The sequence below is a fragment of the Antrostomus carolinensis genome, unplaced genomic scaffold, assembly GCF_000700745.2.
Source record: "Antrostomus carolinensis isolate BGI_N321 unplaced genomic scaffold, ASM70074v2 scaffold3183, whole genome shotgun sequence".
Classification (NCBI taxonomy): Eukaryota; Metazoa; Chordata; class Aves; order Caprimulgiformes; family Caprimulgidae; genus Antrostomus; species Antrostomus carolinensis.
Genome location: NW_010307070.1, coordinates 1 through 21970, shown reverse-complemented (window position 1 = coordinate 21970; position 21970 = coordinate 1). Strand labels below are relative to the sequence as shown.

General features: G+C 38.1%; 1 protein-coding gene across 1 annotated transcript in view; it reads right to left on the bottom strand.

The window, feature by feature from the left end:
- The window catches only part of LOC104522880 (F-BAR domain only protein 2-like), a gene marked incomplete at both ends in the record, with an annotated part of 28874 nt that extends 8100 nt beyond the window's left edge, over window positions 1–20774 (bottom strand). The window contains 5 exons of the mRNA XM_029084328.1: window positions 8464–8568; window positions 12559–12711; window positions 12798–12939; window positions 14322–14396; window positions 20683–20774. Of these exons, the coding sequence (XP_028940161.1) occupies window positions 8464–8568; window positions 12559–12711; window positions 12798–12939; window positions 14322–14396; window positions 20683–20774 (567 nt within the window). The remainder of the gene's footprint in view (window positions 1–8463; window positions 8569–12558; window positions 12712–12797; window positions 12940–14321; window positions 14397–20682) is intronic.
- Window positions 20775–21970: the final 1196 nt, after the last annotated feature.

The window sequence follows — 21970 nt, the reverse complement described above, 5'->3', positions numbered from 1 at the left end:
AAAAATCACTAATTCTACCAAAATAAAAATGGGTTACAGGGTGTTTAAACAAAAAAAAAAAAAAAAAAAAAAAAAAGCTGCTCTCCATTACTAGAGTCTCGTTTTTTAACTGAAACCCAGAAATCTTATTTCTGGATTTGTTTTGCATTTCCTTCTTAGCATACTTTCCTCCCACCCACAATATACACATGCTTTTCTTTTTGTAGTTAAATCTATATCCTTTGCTTCTTTAAATATGATTCATTTTTTTGATCTTTAAACTCACTGAATATAATCTTTTCAGTCTGTCCCATTTTACCCAGACTTCCAGCTGACAGTCACTTTAAAATAATTCCAATGTTGTCAATGACCCTTTCCTAGCCAAAGATCAGAACTAAAAAAGTCCTCATCCTCCCCAACAGTCAACTGTAACTGTTTTGAAATCTTTGTTTTACTCCTACTCTTCCTATTTCTGTAACTGCCCTTTCAAGCCCTCCAAACTTTGGAGCACCACTTAATCCTCTCTCCAATTTGTACAGGATTCTCCACCTTTCACACCTTCTGCTACACTGATTCACAAACATAACTCCATACAGACAAGTTAATCTATCTAACTGGTAAACTCTCAGTCTTTCTTTTGCTATACTTATATACCTCTCTCTAGCTATCAATTAAGCAGATTTAAATTAATTTTTTTCCTGCAGCATCCTTCCTTTTAATTACAGAGGATATGGTCATCCTCTGTAGCCTACTTAATGATGTTACTTCATTTACTTATTGCCTTATTACATAAACAATATTATTTTGCTTCTGTGGTCCATCTCTATAATATCTGCTCTCAATCACTATTGGGGTGTCAACACAAGTACACAATGCGTGCTTCCAATGCGTGCCTGTTTCCACTCCCTGATTTTAACCTCAACACAAAGTCAACTCTTGAGATTATGCCATTGATGCCTCTTCATGTTTGATTTGAGCTCCCCATAAAATTCTGCAAAACAGAGCTACCAGTCTCCTTTAAACTCTTCTCTTTAATGCATATCAAAACAGTTGGCCATTCAGAGATTTTTTTCTCTTATGTCAGTGGAAAGCATCCCCCTCCCCCAACTGTTTCCTTATTTCTTGTTTATTCTTTATACTTAAGATTTAAAGTCTTTGAAGTAGAGCCATCTTGGCCTTGTACAGTACATAAAACAAAGCAGTTCTGATCAAAGAACAAAGCTAGGTACTACAATACAACCACATCATTCATATCACAAACATAATCATTAACCAAATTGCTTACTTTGACTTCCGAAAGATCAGTCCATTTTTAAAAGACCTACTAAAATGAATCTGTAATGTGAATCCAGTAAGTGCAAGCCACTTCTTAGTGTTTTAAATACAATATAAATGAAAAATCATCATCAACAGGATCTTTAGCTGTCCAACTGAGTATACACAGTTTAAGTAAGCATTACTCCTTTTTATAAACATGTATGTTTTCCTGTAAGTTTTACAGTTTTTTTAAACAGTTAATTATCACTCATTCTTGAACTTCATTTATACGCAGACTGCTCAACAGCAAAATCATCCAAACTCAACTCTACTCAGTTCTAAATAAGACAGAAAACTTTTAAAGAATGATTTAGCACTTTCAGCTATTTGATCCTTTCCAATAATTAACTGTGCTATGTGATTTTAAAAAAACCCAAACTTCTAGCAAGGTGGAAAATCTGGCAAATAAGCCATCATATTTTCTTAGCAACTGCACAGCAACTGCATAATACGATAGATTTACTCAGAAAAATCTTTCAACATGAGGTATTTCTGTCAAATCTCTAAGCAACTGTGAACCTACTATGTTTATTGTAGCAGAAAACATAGCTTGCAATTCAAGATTAGGAAGATCATATGTTTCAAAATTCAGCCTCTCAAAATCATGTATCATGAGTCACTTCACTTTGACAACTGCAGGTAACATAACAAATAGCAAAAAAAGAAAAAGACATAAAATTTATGCAACAAGATCGGTGGAGTTCAATGAAGAAAAGAAGACAGCTAAGTGAGGACGCATGGTGAATTGGCTTCACCCTTTTAGTTTGCAGCCAAACACAGCCTGCTCTCTCACCCTCCTCCCAACTCGCCCAGGGAGTAGGGGAGAGAATTGGAAGGAAAAGGGCAAGGAGAATCATGGGTTCAGATAAAAACTATTTACTAATTAAAATAAAATGATAATGATAACAACAGTGGTAACAGAATATACAAATGAGTGATGCCCAGTGCAGTTGCTCACCACCCACTGACTGATGCCCAGCCTGTCCCAGCCAGTGATCCCGGAGCAGAGATCCATAGCCCAAACCCCGGAAGAGTGAGGCCCAAGTGATCCCCGAGAGAATTCCCCCATCTTCTGGTCAGCCCTGGTTAATATACTGACTTGACGTGACATGATTTGGAATATTTCACTGGCACATCCAAATGCCAGTTTGGGGTTTTGCTGTTCACTGCGCTTCTCCCTCCCAGTCCTAATGCAGCTGTGAACCAGCCAAACACGGTGGCCTTGAGCTCCAGCAGCAACTAATAACACCTGTACTTTTATCAATGTTCTTCTCATAACAAGTCCCACTCTGAAACCAAAACACAGCTATTCTAACTACTAAGAAGAAAATTAACTCTATCCTAGCAAAACCAGGACAGGACGTTACTACTCAATTACCTAGTGTTTTTCCTCAGAAAAACAGTATGTAAACAGTACAAGATAGATGCTGTGGCCAACAGGTTGAGGGATGTGATTCTGCCCCTCTGCTCTTGTGAGACCCTATTTGGAGTACTGCATCCAGCTCTGGGGCCACCAACATACGAAGGATATAGACCTACTAGACTAGGTAGGAGGACTGGAGCACTTCTCCTATGAGGACAGGCTGAGAGAGTTGAGGCTGTTCAGCCTGGAAAAGAGGCGGTTCTGGGGAGAATTTCTAGTGACGTTCCAGCACTTGAAGGGGACCTACAGGGGTCCTCCCTACTGGGAAGGGATTTTTTACAAGGGCAGGTAGTAATAGAACAAGGGGAAATGGCTTCAAACTGGACAAGAGTAGATTCAGATTAGATATTGGGAAGAATTCTTCACTGTGAGGGTGGTCAGACACTGGAACAGGTTGCCCAAGGAAGTTGTGGATGCCCCCTCCCTGGAGGTGTTCAAGGCCAGGCTGGATGGGGCTTTGAGCAACCTGGTCTAGTGGAAGGTGTCCCTGCTGATGGCAGGGGGGTTGGAACTGGATGATCTTTAAGGTCCCTTCCAACCCAAACCATACTGTGATTCTGTGATCGAAGCTAAGCCAACTGACTGCATTGAAACAACTGAGGATGGTCACACTCCTCACTAATTTTGTTTTTAGAACTAGTATATTTCAAGTGAAATGTATACTGAATTATGATAATCTAGTGTGTGCTTCATATAGAAGCTGGCTTCCACATATTGATGTGTGTTGTTATTTTTTCTATTGCACCATCTTTAAATGCAGCCCTCCTGTAAACAAACTGCAGATGCAGCTACATCAATATACTTAAATTCCACAGATATGACTTACACTGGCAGAATGTCAATTTTCCTTTCCAATGTGGACAGGTATGCAAAGTTTCCAGGTGCCCATGACCACATTAAGTGAAAATTTTAATTTTCAGTGAAAGGGTTGTTGCAGTTAAGGAACTAAGGACATTTAGACAAATGTGGTTTGTTTGTAGCAAGAGGTAGCCTTGTAGCATTTTTGTATTGGAAAAAAAGCCAACCCAATCAAAAAAGATCTTAACTGCCTGCCCTGCCCACTCCTCCCTCCCTCCCCCCATCCCCCCCAAAAAACAAAGCAGCCCAAAAGCATGGTGATGTTTTCCCAGCTATAAGATCTGACACAGTAAAAAAAATTTTTTCTCTCTCCACATCTCAGTCTGATTTAAATACATAATACTTACCTAATAACACAAATAAGAAAACTTAATAAAGAGCACCTTCATATTCTGTCTCTAGATAAAAAAATTAAGCTGTTAATTTCTCATTTTTTTTGTTGCAGTGGATTGTTCAAATGTTTTGGGGGTTTTTTTAGTACACGATGAAAAGCCCAGCTAGTTTGCTGGGTGAAAGCCCCTATATTTTCCTTCAGTAATTCATTGTCAATGTTATCCAATTCAAATACTCTTCCTGCTTATCTTCTGTCAATTCTAAAAAAGAACTCCTTTTCATTCCTCACAACTTTCTTGCTCACTAGGGACATTTACAGTGCAATTCAGCAACACCAGCTTATTGAAGACATATTTGTTAAATTTTTTCTTATTGTTTCAGAGAGCAATGAGTCAACTGCTATAAACAGTCTCCTTCTTGCAAGATAAGGAATAGACAGCTTTTGTAAGACTAAATAAAGATTGAAAGCAACCTGACTGAACTTGCTATTCAGGAGATCAGAAGCATTCGCAGAATCTATTTCAGTGGGAGTTCATTAACTTTCAGAGCAAGGCAAATAACAAACAGGCAGGAACTTCTTGATCCAGAAGATCCACACTTGTATATAACTTGAGACAAATAAATGGAACAGTTCAGTGTTTTTCTGGTATTACTTGATTTCTTTGTAGCAAAAAGTGCAATTCATACAAACTACACAATGATGGAGTTACTGGAACTCTGACTGAGCAAATACAATAGTTACATTAACAGGAACACTACAAAAAAGTTACCATTTTGGGTAGCAGCAGTATGTGTTCACATGTCAGTTTGATTCCATCTACTCTTATTTCTGGAAACTCTCCAGGAAGAATGTTACACATTATTGTTACAATGATTCTTTTATTGCTATTATATTATACTCGTTTCCAATAATGGTTTTATGATACACATTAGTTATGTTTAAAAAGGTTTCCTAGTCCGAAAATTCTCAAGGGATTGTAATCACACATGCCAATTCCAATTGTAATCCCAGTCAAACTGCCTAGGGATAACTGATACGCAAATATTTTAAATTACAGTGAGAGACACACAATGCTAAGGCAACACATGCAAATGTGTAAGGTGGACACATATGCAAGTGAGTCCAGGCCAGTGTCACATGTTAAACCAGCTTAAAGATGCAGCTCTCTACCCTTGGTACCACGTTGCCTCTGCCTTTGTGCCAGCGCAAATGCTTGTGTCCTCTCTTAATAAACCAGACCACAGGTTTCTTCTGTGTTAAAGCTAGCCTTCCTCCAAACATTAGTTTTAGATGGATTAGTCCTACAAGGTAGTTCCTTGCACAAAAAAATTGAGAAAAGAAGCGTGGAAATAGGACAACTGCTACTTTTGACAGTAATACTTAATTAAAACATATATTGAAAACACAGCTTCACACATCAGAGATGAGAGAGAAGTACAAGCCTTAAGGTCTAGACAACCCATCAATTTTCTTGTTGAACTTTTATTTCTAATGAAGTCTTTTTATACCACTAAATAATTGCAATCATCGCTGTTTTACACTCCACAACAAAAAGCCTTTAAAAGTCGAAGAAAATGAGAAAAAAAAATAATGTGCATAACGAAATTTAACTCAAACTGAAAAGCACAGGGAGCACAGCTCCTTCAAGCAGAATTGAGTTGCAGTGCAGGAACTGCACTGTAGAGAGACCTTATCTCTCTCTACAAAAAACAATCAGGATACTGCACAAAAAGCTGCCTTCTGCATACTCGTCAAGGAAAGGCTGTCAAGACTCCTAATGTAACAATTGTGTTAAAAGCAGGATTTTACAGTAGCATGCCTGAGCATTTCTTTGTTGCAAAAGCCTGGACTGGGGGATGGGAGGGAAGAGTTCTGCTATGTGATATATGTAGTATCCTTTCTCTAACAGCTGTGCTGAGTATCAATTCAGAGATTAACTAGAGCAAATTCTAATGAAGTTCTCGAAGTAGGAAAGCAGTTTACAGTTTAGGATAGGAATATTTTTACATGTCAGCCCACACAATCCCCATGCTGTGCAATCTTAATTTACAAGGGGTTAGGGAAAACACTAACATTTTCCCCACTTACATGTTAAAAATGCAAGTGGGACTGAATCTCCTTAATAAATCCATCTATGCCTAAAAATTAATCTTTGAAACTAATGAAAAGAGCAAAGAATTTTAAAACAAAAAGAAAATTCCTATCTTGTAAAGGCTTTACTAAACTAACATATATGCATTGCCCTCTGAATACATGGACCCCCGCAGCAGAGGACAGGAATAAGGAGCAGAACAACACCCCCATAATTCAAGGGGAAATGGTTAGTGACCTATTGCACCACTGAGACATCCACAAGTCTATGGGGCTGGATGGTATCCAGGCCAGGGTACTGAGGGAGCTGGCAGAAGTGCTCACCAAGCCACTCTCCATCATTTATCAGCAGTCCTGGCAAACCGGGGAGGTTCCAGCTGACTGGAAGCTGGCTAATGTGATGTCCATCTACAAGAAGGTCTGGAAGGATGGTCCAAGCAACTACAGGACTGTCAGTCTGACCTTGGTGCCAGGGAAGGTGATGGAGCAGATCATCCCAAGTGCCATCACGTGTCACGTGAGGGACAACCTGGGGATCAGGTCCAGTCAACACGTGTTTATGAACGGCAGGTCTTGCCTGACCAACCTGATCTCCTTCTTTGACAAGATGATGCACTTAGTGGATGAGGGAAGGCGGCCTGTGGATGTAGTGTACTTAGACTTTAGTAAAGCCTTTGACACCTTTTCCCACAGCATTCTCCTGGAGAAAGTGGCCATTCATGGCTTGGATAGATGTACTCTTCACTGGGTAAAGAACTGGCTGCATGGCCGAGCCCAGAGAGTTGTGGTGAACGCAGCTAAATCCAGTTGCGGTCGGTCACAAGTGGTGTTCCCCAGGGATCAGTGTTGGGGCCAGATCTGTTTAACATCTTCATCAATGATCTGGATGAGGGGGTTGAGTGCACCCTCAGTCAGTTTGCAGATGACACCAAGCTGGGTGGGAGTGTTGGTCTGCTTGAGGGTAGGAAGGTTCTGTAGAGGGACCTGGACAGGTTGGATCGATGGTCTGAGGCCAATTGTATGAGGTTTAACAAGGCCAAGTGCTGAGTCCTGCACTTGAGTCACAACAACCCCATGTGACACTACAGGCTTGGGGAGGAGTGGCTGGAAAGTTTTTTTTGGTATTGGTCAACAGCCAGCTGAACATGAGCCAGCAGTGTGCCCAGGTGGCCAAGAAGGCCAATGGTATCCTGGCCTGTATCAGAAACAGTGTGGCCAGCAGGAGCAGGGAAGTGATTGCCCCCCTGTACTCAGCACTGGTGAGGCTGCACCTCAAGTACTGTGTTCAGTTTTGGGCCCCTCACTCCAAGAAGGACATGGAGGTGCTGGAACGTTTCCAGAGAAGGGCAATGAAGCTGGTGAAGGGGCTGGAGAACAATTCTTACAAGGAGCAGCTAAGGGAGCTGGGGTTGTTTATTTAGCCTGGAGAAAAGGAGGCTGAGGGGAGACCTTATCGCTCTCTACAACTACCTGAAAGGAGGGTGTAGAGAGTTGGGGGTCAGTCTCTTCTCCCAGGTAAACAAGTGACAGAACGAGAGAACATGGCCCCAAGTTGCGCCAGGGGAGGTTTAGGTCGGATTAGGAAAGACTTCTTCACTGAAAGGGTAGTCAAGCACTGGAACAGGCTGCCCAGGGAGGTGGTGGAGTCACCTTATGTGCTTAGGGACATGGTTGAGACGTGGAATTGGTAGTGTTAGGTTTATGGAGGTTTATGGTTGGACTCAGTGATCTTAAAGGTCTTTTCCAACCACTACAATTCTGTGATATATAAATAAATATGCCAGCCAGTCCTCCACTAACTATTACTACTAAAAGTAGAAATTATGAAGTTCGCTTTTTGAAATCTGGGTTAGTTGAAAAAAGTCTGCTATCAACAGATTCAAAAAAGAAACATTAAAACATAACAAGAAGTAGCATATACAAGGATACAGAGAACTTGATATCCTCTGGAATACAGATTAAAAGTCTTCAAAAAAAACCCAGAAACTTGAAGAGCTGTAAGAGCTTTCACAACCCAAGGTAAACCCCAGGAAGACGCTTTAACATGCTCTAACTGAAGTGTTTTGGCAGAATGATAACAAAAAAAAATATGATGCATCCTAATATTAAAACTCCTATGAATTAATTCTGGATATCCAGCAGACTTCCCAGACTTCCCCACACGATCACAATTCATCTACAATAGTTTCATAAGTTAATTTTGTTTTCTTACTTTTTCAAAAAGTTTTTCTGGAGTGCTAGTGCTCAACTGCGTCTTTCAAAGACAGTGCCATCACAACATATGTGGTCAGTGTTTGCTCTTCAAACATATTACTTCTGACATTATTGTTCATATAAATTTCCAAAGGAGATCATCCTATTTTGAGCCTGTTTTTCAAATGCTTTGATTTCAGATGTCTTCAGAGATGAAATAGCATATATTAATTTATTTTAAAGGTAGTTCATTTAATATAACACTTACTTGTGCAGTTTCTGTCATTTTCTGTTCAAAATCAGATTTAAACGCAGCATATTTCTCCACATATAGTTTATAGGTATCTGTAGCTTTTTTTGATTTAACTGCTGCCTGTAGACCAACACAAAAAAGTGTCAAATGTCACACATACAATCTGATCCAAGGTTTTTAAAGAAAAAAAAAAGAAAAAGAAAGCCTAGGTTGATCTAGAAAAAATACTCCAGGGCATATCAAAACAGTGAAGTGTCATAACAAAATTTCACCACCAAATAACTCAGATTCAAGCCATTACAGATTTCTATTTAAAGCTATGCATAAACCACATAAAAAGGTCGCAAGGCAATTACCTCATTTAAATTCCTTACCCTTATCAGCAATGACAAATTTACAATATACTTATTTTGAAATCAAATTTGTATTACTGAAGTTAACTAATTAGCTCTTGTCAGATATTTAGATCTGCAACAGAGAAACAGGAAGAAAGCAGAGTTGGAATACAGCACAAACACTTATAAGTTCTAACTCTTCACCCTACAAAGGTGCAGTACTCTGTTAGAAATGAAGGAAGAAATAAAAAAAATATAGGTGTTACATCAATGGAAATTTTAAGGTTAAGAGATATTAGAAAGTGAGATTAATGCAGAACATACTGATGGCCAGATTTATGCATCTCAGTGTTGTTTATAATAGTCCTCTTTAGCTTTACAATATATTGATTTTTTTACATTATTTGTTGCTCATAAATCTAAATCATCTTTCTGGGAGTTTAATATTCTTAAAAGACAAAACAAAATCCAGGAGAATCCCAATATTATATGAAAAACAAAACTGAATGAAGTGACTGTTCATAGTGGAGAAAAAGTTATTTTCAAAGTTTTCAGCATGACATATGAGATGGAGTTTTTCAAACCTTTGATATTTTTGCTATTTCTAAGTTAAAAGCCAATGAAAATAAAAATAATCTTGAACATCAGGTTTTTTTCTAGCTTCTTTGTTCAACGCTTCTACTTTTATCTCACTGAAATTTCCCATTAGCTGTAATACAAAAGTATTCCTGAATTGTTAATACCATCGGTAAAGACGGCTGTGTATTTACTATTTGTTCTAGTTCTGAACAGCTCTCCCTCTCTTTCAAACTAATTTTGTCTGTTCCACAGTAAAAACAGAAACTATTTCTCACTTGCAATGACTTTTAAAGTTGACCACTACCTATAACTTTCAAGTTAATTAATACAAATATGCCCTCTGGACAGAGAGTGTTGTATTCTGCAGTTTCCAAGAGTAAACCAACTTAAAATCATGAGTAACACTATTGCATTAGCATTTGTTCACCTGGGGAAACATCAACCAGGACTTCAAAGGCAGACAAACCAAGGCTACAGTTCCATTTCTCCAGTTAGAGAGAAACCTTAAGCAAATCAGAGTCACACAGTTTTCTAAACTCAGCATAACAGAGCCTGAAAATACTTCACTGTATGAAGAATACAGATCCTTCAGGCATTAAAAGGACAGCATGACACATTGCATCAAACCCATCAGCTACTTGTCCTGAATTTTACTTCATTATTCTCACTCTTGTACATTCACACAAGGGAATTACCAAGAAGAAAACAGTCCTATCCTGTTTCCCGGATGCCATTTACTATGCTGAAAGTACAAGGTGCTCTATGAACACTTGCTTTTAAAAATAATTAAGACTGGTCTGCAATAAGATGATTCCAAACTTAACCATTGAAAAGGAAGGAAATGCTAAGTTAAAAGACTTCAAAAATAAGTTTTTTCATAAAGTAATATGTAATTGAACCCCATATGCATGGGATTTTGACAAAAACAAAACATTCTGTCTCCTGAAATCACATTTAACAATGAGCAGAATCTGAGTGTTATGTGCTGAAGAGCATCTACAAAAAACAACTACTCAGCAGGACAGACAAAATGATAAAACACGTGAACATTGTATGATTAACTAGTAATCTCTTCTGAAAACAGGATGTGTCTATTCTCAGGTGCAGCAATTGCTAGAACTCTATTTAGCAGATTTACTGTAAGTGAAAGAATAAGGATCAGTCAAGAGTTTTTTGTCAAGTCACTATAAATAGAGAAGTTCACATGTCAGAGAAAAACAGGAAATTATTTCACAAAACTAACTTTCAGCTGCAATGAAAATTGCAAGGTCTCAGATACCGCCTCAGATTCTTCAAAAAAGTATTTCTTCAAATATTTGGCTTTGTGATAAGCTCTCTGCATACTGGTGCAGATCCCCTGCTATCTGATAAAGTAGTTACTCTGCAATTATGATAGAAATCATTTTTCATGTTGTGCTAAAAGTAATAAACCTATTCTCTGCTAAAGTAAAAATAAATTAATAACATCTTTGTCACCATTACAATTGTAAATTTGAATAAAGACATGACTGAAGATACGCGATGGTCATGGTTACCTGCTCCCCCTGGAAACATTTTTTAAGTACTTGGAGAGCATTTAACTCTCTAATTGTTCAAACAGAAGTATCCAGGGAAGATGCATAAAACAGTAAAAAAATGGCCTTCATCCTATAATGCTTTCCCTTTCTTCCTTGTGGACATCAGACTGAATATTTTTTTCTTTCCAACTGAAGAAAGACAATGTTATATCTTAAAAATAAGCCTTCCCTCAAGTCAGTTTTTGCTACTGAAAAGTTTCTATCTGTTTACAAGAAATCAGAAAAATTATACTTTGAATAGACTGTCAGGAAAACATCTGACAACCCACATATTTCTGATTGATATCTAGAATCCAACACTGACTGTCATTAGAGACAGGAGCTGGGAAAAAAGCTAGACTTATATCAAAAATAAAACAATCAGAACATGGTCAACAGGATCACTTTTGTCACCAGTGAAGGGACAATAAACCAACTCTATCTGCTTCATCAAGATAGCAGCATAAAAGGCACTAAGACCATTCTGACAAGAACAGAGTCCTACACAGGTCAGGTAATTAAAACTGAAATAGGCAGAGGTATCAAGATTTTAAAAGAGAAGACATAGTTAGAGATAGGGAAACACGGCCTCTTTCCTCTACTACTCAGTTTGCTGAAAATAGGAAAAAGTTACAGTGATGCCAGGAGGTCAAGGGAGGTGATCCTTTCTCCCTACTCAGCACTGGTGAGGCCACACCTGTAGCACTGTGTCCAGTTCTGGGTTGTCCATTACAAGAGAGACATGGATATACTGGAGAGGGTCCAAAAAAGGGCCACTAAAATGAAGGGTTGGGAGGATCTCTCCCATGAGGAAAGACTGAGAGAGCTGGGATGGTTTAGCTGGAGAAGAGAAGGCTCTGGGAGGATCTTATGAATAGATATAAATACCTGAAGGGACAGTACATAGAAGACAGAGCCAGGCTCTTTTCAGTGGTGCCCAGTGACAGGACCAGAGGCAACGGGCACAAACAGAAACACAGGAGGTTTCCTCTGAACACCAGAAAACACTTTTTTTCCTGTGAGGGTGACTGAGCACTGGCACAGGTTGCCCAGAGAGGTTGTGGAGACTCCATCCTTGGAGATCTTCAAAAGCCATCTGGACATGGTCCTGGCCAACTGTCTCTGGGTGGCTCAGCCTGAGCAGAAGGGTTGGACAGGATGATCTCCACAGGTCCCTCCCAGCCTCAAACATTTTGTGATTCTGTGAATGGATCAGACTCCTTCATAACCCAAGGACAGTACTAAATACAACATCAAGATACTCATCCCTTGGGTTTTTGGTCCATGAAATTGGAACCTTATAAATTAGCACTGAAAGTAATTTTAACCTTACTGAAAAATTACTGAAAGTAATTTTTTTGTTCCCCTTAATGGAGCAGACTTCAAATACTTGTGTAATTAGCTACTTTGTCTCACTGAAGGGACAACACAAAACCTCCTACTCCTTAATTCAATAAAAAGTTCTTTAAATGCCACTAAACAAAATTATCATATGATGTAGATACTTACAAAATAAAGAATTAATATTGCAGTACAGTTAGAACAGATAAGGAAGTAACTGTAAACAAAACATAACTAAGTATTCAGAATATCACACATGTTATGAAATAACAACAACAAGTAAGATGTCACAGAGCTACCTTATCAATTTCTCTCTGTGTTGCTCCTTCCTTCTTCAAACGTTCTTGTTCGACACACTTTGCATTGTAGTTTTCCTTTGATTTCTGTAAGGCCTGAGTGATACTTTGAATATTTTGCACTGCTTCCAATGTTCCCGAAACGTCTTCTTTAGTCTGCCAAATATCACATGGTTGTCAAAACCAAACCATTTTAATGTTCATGTTAAGAAGTCATTGGACATGCATAAAAAAAGAACTACCTTTTTATAAGCTTTGATTTGTTCATCTCCATACTTGTGAACTTCTTTTATTAGCTCTTGTAATCTCCGTACAAGATCCAAGTGACAGCTTGCTAGTTTTTCTGTAGAGGTTTTGAAGACATCCCAAACTGGTGCAAATGTCCTAGATTGAAAAAAATAATATTTAATGTTCCTCTCAATTTTTTTTCCTTTTAGTTGGCTATGAGTTTTTTTTAATAGTGCTAAAGTATAATTGATACGTTTACAGAAGTTCACTTCTGTTCCTAAAACTAAAAAAAACAAAAACCCCAACAACTGCTACAAATTCTTATTAAGTGTTTCAAATGTACTTGGAATCTCATCTACTAATTTTCCCATGGTTTATGTTTTACCTGTATTGACTCTAATGAGTAACACACAGCAAAGTTCACTTAATCTTCTCTATCATCAGCACACAATAATGACAAGTGGTATTCTCAAAGCCGATGCAAGAGAAGCTCAAAATAATTTAACGTGTAGTAGTATTTTTACATATATACTTGAATAGTGCAAACAAATCAGAAAATACTTGGTTAGTTAAGTTTCTAGTTGTCTCACATCATTAGAGCCACAAGATACAGGAAAAAAATATTGGCAAAGATGGTCTGCCACTAAAAGGGATTTACTAATTAACAGAGATTAACCGTATGACAAAGGAAGGTGAGGGACAGGTCATTCCTCAGATTCAGATTTCTATACTGAATGGACTTCTTCAGCTATTCTAGAGACAACACTCCTACCTCAGTTTCCTGGTTAATGCTGCTGAAAAATCAATACTATACATAACGTTTTAAGCACTGATGTTCAAACTAACATGCAGATACAAAACCTTTGAAGAGCAGCAACAACTGGTATCAAATTATCCACCAATGAAAGATCTCCACTTTTCTAGCTGTGATTACCACAAATGAAAAAAAAAATCTAGCCTCATCTAAGAAGTCTGAGTACTCATTGGCATAATCTTTCTAATGAAAGAATGTCCATTAATCATTCCAGTTTTTAAAAACATATCATGTGTATAAAACTTTCTTTAAACTATGGACTAAATCTACTGAAAAGTCTCATTCTGAACTGAGGACATAGATAACACTCCAGAAAGCGGAAATAATAGAAATAAATAAATATACTGCCACATTTGCAGACCATATGTTCCCTCCGCAATAATTACCATAGGCTTGGGAGCACTGAATAGAAAGTCATGTTCTTTATTATGTCTGAAAAGAACTCAACCTTAAACACAGAGGAACTGTCTGTTTGGGGTGGGTTGTTTGTTTTTGGTTTTTTTTCTTTTTAAAAAAACCCCAACAAGCCCAAACTGCAATAAAGTACTGTACTGTCTGTTTTTGTTATAGTTGCATGATATTTTGCACAGTTACTGAGGAACTAACAACCATTTTTAAAGGTGGCAAAGTTTGACTGCCTTCAACATCATCAATAAAATATTCACAACCAAATTTGATTCTTAACATGTACATAATAATTTCTCTCTTATGCACACTCACTTACCCAAGTTGTGTGTAATTGCTTGCTGATTTGGCCAGTTTTGCCATTGACCTTGAATATGCCTCCTCTATTGTAGCCCTATTAAAGAAAGTCATCAAAAGCATAGTTGAAGATATTTGAAGACAGATAAATATGCATTCTAAAGATACAAAAGAGAGGACTTCTGTCCTGGTTTTTGCTAGGATAGGATACTTCTTACTTTAGCTGAAAGTGACTCCACTTTAATGACCCCTCAAAAACTAGAAGCAAAATCACAGAAGTATATGTAAAAAAATAATCTAAGAACCATATGACAGAATGTTGCAGGGAACAGAAACAAGTAAAACCAAGGGATCTTCCCTACATAAAGTTTCATAACTTTCCTACACTCAAACCCACAATTTTACTTGTCTTTTGGAGTTTCAAAATCCAAGGGTCATCATAGATCTCCTCTTTAAGAGTTTCTGCTGGGGCAATTGCCATGGAATAGCAGTCATACACAATGTATCACAGCAGTGACTCCCTGCAAGGTGCTCCCCCATCCATCTTCCTCATCCTCCTATTACATAAGGTAAAGAGACACACTGTTTTAATTTTTGACCCTAAATCAATATTCAATATGTAGTGTCAACTTAGATTTAGAAACATCCTGGATTTGAGTAAACACAGTAAATGCCTTTTCTTGAAAATGCAAAAGCTTGAAGCAATTTATTTCCTGCTGTGAAACACCTTCATTTAGTGGCAAACGAGAGGAAAAAAAGGGAGATGAAGAATATATCCCTCTCAAGTTATATCATGACTATAATTACTTATTGTCAAGGCAAAGCTTTTTATTTCTCCTTTACAGCAACACTTCCCAAGCAAAAATAATTTTTTAATGAAAATATGAAACAAAGTAGCAGTAGCCAACTGAAACAGATGGGTACGTATTTAAACCTACTGAACTTCCAAAATAACTATGCAGTCAGTTGTACAATCAGTTTGGAGAAGGGGATTAAACTGTAAAATGCTGTAACTCAATTGCATTTTAAATTTTACCTACAAAAGTGAAAAAGTTATTCACCATAAAAAAGTCATATAACTCCTTCCACATATGTACGTATTTTTGATGATAAGAAAAAGTTTAAGTTTACAAGGTCTGGAAATCTTGCTCAGTGCACAGCAACAAGTACATATGCATGGACACACAGAAGAGACACCGATGTTTTTTAATTACCACAGTGAATACTTTGATTAATTATCAATTATTTCTATCAAAGCTTTTTAGATTTGATAGCTCAGTGCCTTTTTTTGTTTAGGTTTCTTTTTTTTTTTTTTTTAAACACAAGATTTCTGACCAAAATCCGTATCTCTTTTCTTTGGAGCAATTTACAGCGTACTTACCTGAGCAATCTCCACAAAACTGGAGTTCCTCAATTTACCACACAGTATCAACATACAACAGTTTCAAACACAACCAACCAAAAGATGCTGTTACTGACCAGCTGGGTCTGTATATCTACATTTGTCCTATCAACTGACTTTCCAGAGCACTCTGATGTACAGGTCACAGACTATGAAACACCCCAGTAAATTAATTTTCACCTAGCTGAAAATCTGTCTTTGCCTGGAATCCACTAAACACTTAGAAGTTAAACAGGAACATATGCATTGCCAGTTTCTTCTGACCAAGGATATTCTATGACACTTAACAGGCTAGTAGTGCAGAAAAACTTTTCACAGACTTCTGGAGAAAAGCCAACACAATACCTATTTACTTCCTAGCTGAGCACAGTGGTTTCTTACATGCAAACAACTTACGTATTAAATACACACAAACACAAGACTGCACCTACAGAATCTTCTCAGCATTTAAAAAAAACCCCCAACAACTTATGGGGGCAGCCCAACCGTTTTATATTTTCACTTCTTTGAAAACAAAATTTCTACATGCTTTTTCAAGAACAGAACAGAGATGTCTTTCAGCAGATATACAGCCCCACCCAAGATTTACCATCATTGAGCAGACTGCCTGACACAAAATTCACTCTTTCAGGCGACATATTTGGGAACCACAGATCCAATTGTCTCCCAGTTCTTTTAGTACCTGATTATTAACAAATACTAAAAAATAAAAATGAAAAAGTGAAACAATACTGTTGAAAACTGAAAACTGAATTGGTATTGACTAACTGAACACAGCCAAGGAGGAAACTTTCTTCTCCATCTAGGGACATCCAGTTGGAACAGCAAATACAGTATAGAAATATTAATATAAATAAACACATTACAAACTTTTTTGGTTTTTTTCAGAGCAAAAAACTTGGCAATTTCAGAAGGTTCTTAAAGAAGTTTTGAAAGAAAAATCTTTAAAAAACCCTGAGGCTGACTATAATTAAAAAACCCACACTTTCCAATATCCTATATATTTTTCTTTTTTCATTACTATTTCTAAGGCTGGAGAAGATTAGACTGCATGAAAGCAAAACACAATTCTGAACAGCACAAGTAACAGAGACTGGCTTCATACAGACACGTGTCCTGATATGGAAGGACAGATGTGAAGAAAGTTCAAACATATGTAAGTTTAGTTTTCCTAGAGAACAGGTCAGAAAATCAGGTACATAGGAGTCAGGGCATAAAAATGCTAAACCTAGGTGTCTCCTAATACATGTTTTTCATCCACTTACATATTTCTAGCAGAAAACAATATTCAGACTACACTCTGTGGAGGAAGGAAAGGAACAGACAATTGTGTGCAATACCTCTTAATTTCTTTGCAATAAACAAAGATGCAAAGAAGAACATGGTGGAGACTATTGGACTGTTGTAAAACACTGTGAAACACTGCCCAATTCAATTTCTTTTGAGATCAAGAATTTAAGCCATGTGAATAAGTGTGTGCTACTGAACCATATTTATTGCCTGGGAAATCGACTGACATCCCACAGTAACTTCACAACAGTAGTGTGTTGGGTTTGTTTGGTTGGTTTTTTGTGGGGGGAAAGAGCCATTTTTTTGGTAGTGGGGGAAGGGTCACCTTGTGAGAGCAAAAAGCTCCCCTGGCTCCAAGGCAGAGACTCCCCCAGCCCAGGCTGGGCCAATAAGCACCACAGAAACGCCTCTGCAAATCCATACTGGTGAGGGGAAGGACTGTCCTGAAAAGAAGAAGGTGGAAAGAACCTGGAGGAGAGGCCACTGACCTAAAAAAAGATGACCATCGGCCTAAAAAAAGGACAGACAGACACAGAGAGAGCTTTGTTGCCAGAGTAAAGAGAAGAGACAGATCCACACACCCAGTTCACCTGATGGAGTAGGAGAAGGAAAAAAGAGCCTTGCAGCTCATGAAGATCAACGGCGGAGCAGAAACCCACGTGTGGGCCATGGAGCACGTGGGTCTCCACATGCTGGAGCGGAGAAGTTGAGCATGAGGGCAGGTGTGACTGGAACTGGGACCCCAAGTCAGAGTGGGGAGTGGACCCCCAGAGTGGGGGGAAAGTCTCATGCAGCCCATGGATGCCCCCATGCTGGAGATGGGAGCTGAATCTGAAGACGTCTGTGACTCCATGGGAAGCTCATGTTGGAACATCTTTTTCCTGGACTTCCATGACAGGAAGAGCAGCAGAGGTGAACTGACTGAACCTCGGGGTGGGGTAAGGTGTTGTAAGATGTGGTTGTTTTGTCTACTCAGATGGTTTGCAATGAATTCAGTTGATTTTTCTTCCCAAGTTTGAGTCTGTTTTGCCCGTGGCCATAACTGGTGAGTGAGCTGTCCCTGTCCTTCATTCCTAACCCCGTGTCCCCTGTGTTGTGACTCCCATCCCATCTCACTGGGGGGGGGCAAGTAAATGGAGGACCACATGGTCCCACTGTGGGTCAAACCACCACAAGTAGTGAAGGGCTTCCCTGTCTAGATATAGACAATCATAAACTTCTTTACTAAAGTGAGGACATCAGATGTTTGAAGTCTATTTCTTTGAAACAACAAACTATATGCCACAAACTTCCACTAGCTTAGACTGAGATTGATCAGTGAGGCACCCCTAACTTGCAAAGTACCAATTATTTGGCACTCAATTGCTTTTTTAAATAGCAGCCTGGCATACTGAAATGCATCAGTAAAGCGGGGCTGAAGAAAACACAATGGAACAGACAGGCTACCAGGTTTAATATCCTAATGGGAGGAGGTCACTGAACTTACTGCTGCTGGTCTACATCACTGACAGATGTTTTCCAATCCCACGGAAAGCTGCTCTTAAGGAACTATACTGAAGTCTTGTCAAATAAACTAAAATGTAGCACTAAGATTCTAGTGAATCTCAGTATGTTAATGAGAACTGAAATTTCTCACATATTTTACCAAAAATGCTGTGAGATGGTTGCATATCACCTTGGCACATGCTATCCATGCACAAGAAAAGAAAATGCATTTCTTGACCTCTCACTGAGGTTGAAGTGCCCATGTGGATTCTCAACTACTCCTACATGGTCATTAATCTTTAGTCTTAAATGTTATTTAAACTTGTTCATCTGGGGAAAAAAAATATTGACAGATATTAGAATTATATCTCCTTCTTGACAGATCATTAGAATTAATTATAAAAAACTGCAGCTAAAACATTTTTAATATGTGGAGAAAGGTCCAAATATTTTATTTATTAATTGCAAAGGCAGATCTAATTTAAAATTCAAGATTTAATTTGGAGGAGCTAACAGAGTGAAAAAACCTAGAATGACACATTCTTTTTACTAGGAATTTTGTGTAGAATGAACTGTCAAATTTATTTATATCACTAAAATAAAGCAAAGAATCCAAGCAAGATATAACATCAAGTTATTTTTACCCATCTACATAAGACCTTTCATCTCAGGACCTGTATGAATAAAATGGAGCATGCCCAAAGAATACAACATAAAGGGGATAAGAAGCAAAGTGAGTGAGAGAGCTTCTGATCTAAATATGGAGGTAAATCAAAATGCAACAGATGTAAAACTAATAAAATTAAATGTGTCCAAGTGATGTGCAGCTTAAGTCTATGACTTCCTGCTATAAAAACAGGAGTGATTCCAAAAATTAAAGCAGATTTCAAAGGAAGGATCCAGGCACTCGCAAAGATAACACAAGGCAAACATTTATAACAGTCAATATTAAAAGTGCAAGCTTGTGAAGCCTTAAGCATTTCATACTAAACATGAACAACGTGGTATCCCTCCACTCAATCCAACACAGGATTTCACTGGAACCCTGTCTGACTTCATCATGTCTTCTCTGGAATCAGGGATTCCTGAAACACAAGATTCTATGGGTTGTGTAGTCCTTCCAGCAGAAGATTGACCATCACACATGGACTCTGGAACTCACCTGTTTCTACTCAGCAGAAATATTTTTGTCATTTTCTCCAACTGACTTAGAAACTATGCAAATGTCAGTGCACTGAGTACCTGTCCTGGTTTTCAGCTGGGACAGAGCCAGTTTTCCTCTTAATAGCTATAACAGCACGGTGTTTTGGTTTCAGTATGGGATTTACTAAGAGAAGAACGTTGATAACATACTAATATCTTCAACTGTTACTGGAAAACGAAGGACTTTCCAACTTCCCTGTGTTTTGCCAGTCTGCAGGCAAATATTCAAATTAGCAAATCCAAACTGGCACTTGGATATGCCAGTGGGATATTACATATCAAATAAAATCATGTTCAGTGTATTAATGAGGGTCTGCCTCTCTCTCTCTCAGGCTCTCGCTCTTCTGGGATTGCAGTTTTTGGTTTCGAGGTTGTCGCTGCTCCAGCATCCTTACTCAGGAACGGATAACGGGCTTGATCGGAAGGTGGTGAGCAACTGCACTGTGCATCACTTTATTATTACCATTATTATTGCATTATTAATTCCATAAAGAACCTGTGTGATTTTCTGCATATTATTTTCTCATCCCTACATATCACTTTTTCTTTCACAAACCTAGTCTCTCAACATCTTAATCTGAAAGAGTAATTTTTTTTTTTGAGATCATACTAGCAGTTTTTAATACCCTACATCTGTGCTCAGAAACTTAGTAATATTGATAATTTTTTCTACTTTAAATTATTGCTTTTCTTTCAAACATGATAAAGAAATAATGGTTAATTTAAATAAACTGCTGGACACCTACTGTGACATTTCTAGCTTTTTACTCTTGTTTTCTAATTCAAACCTGAAAAATTGGAAGCTGACTCTGATGCTCCAGAGTCACTACTCAGTTCTGAGTGAATGGAATAAACTAAAATATTCTTGCAGGACATGGAATCTTTTGAAATCTCATTGATTTTTAAGTATTTTTCATGTTACTGTTAACCGCAATGATAAACTTAAAAAAAAAACCCCAAACAATATATTAAAGAGCCAGGATTACCAAGGATGACCACTTACCTTTCTCTTATAAAGTCTGCTAAGTCTTTTGTTGACAAATGCCCATGTTTCATGTTGTGGTAGAGGACATCAAAGCCATTGTTCCTTTCACCCTGAAGATTAATGAAAAGCAAGTAGAACTATGAAACACAACACACTAAAGCAATTGCAAAACAAAGTACAGAACCTATGCATTTTAATAACTGATCAAGTTCCATAAAGTGGATGATTTCTAATGCTTCAGACTTTTACCAACTGCTGTTAGTTCTCTTCAATCCCCTTTATGTAGAATAAACGAAAATCACCTCAGTAGCTACTACCATCCTTGTAGTGACACCTCCTCTATTACCTATTTCTAGGCTATATTCAAAGCCATTTCTTTTCTAGACTTCTACAGGTCTTGTATTCTTTCACTTCTCATCTTATTAAACACATATTTAATATTGTACTCTCTCTTCATTCTCTTTTATCTTTCATTATATTTCATGAACTAAAATTGAGACTCTGGGATCACTGAATATCTCACTTCCCCAATTCTTCACACTCCACATATCTTCCCCCCCTTTTTTTTTTTTTTTGCAAGATTGGTAAAGAAATCACTAACCTCTTCCATCTCATAGGTAGCTTCCCCTTGTCTATTCTTAAGTTTTGTTTTAAAACTTAAAATATTTTCCAGTGAGTAATTACCATTAAAACTGAGACACTGCCCTGAACATTGATTAATAAACTCAGCCAGCTTACCACCTCTGGCACTATGGTGAACTTCCTCCATACAGGAGAAAACAACAACAGAAATGAAAGGAAGGCAAGGCATTGCATAATAGCACTGCTACTGTGACAGTTTTCCTGTCAAACTATCCATTCCCCTCCTCCTTTCCAAAGGCTTCAGATCCATGACTCTGCTGCTACAAAACATGAAGAAGCATGCCCTCGGGAAAACTGCATATATGTTCAGAGTGGAAGGGAAAGAAAGATGGAAGGGAATGGAACAAAATGGAATGGAATGAATGGAATATTTCAGTTAGAAGGTACCTACAAGATTGTCTAGTCCAACTGCCTGACCACTTCAGGCCAAAAGCTAAAGCATGTTGCTAAGGGCATTTGGACAATGCCTCCTGAAATACTGACAGCCTTGAAGCATTGACCACCTCTCCAGGAAGCCTGTTGCAGTGTTTGACCACCCTCTTCTTACCTAAAAGGTACCTCTTAGGTAAAGAAATGCTTCCTAATGTACAGTCTGAACCTCCTCTGGTGAAGCTTTGAGCCATTCCCACACATAGAATCACAGAATCACAGAACGTTGGGGATT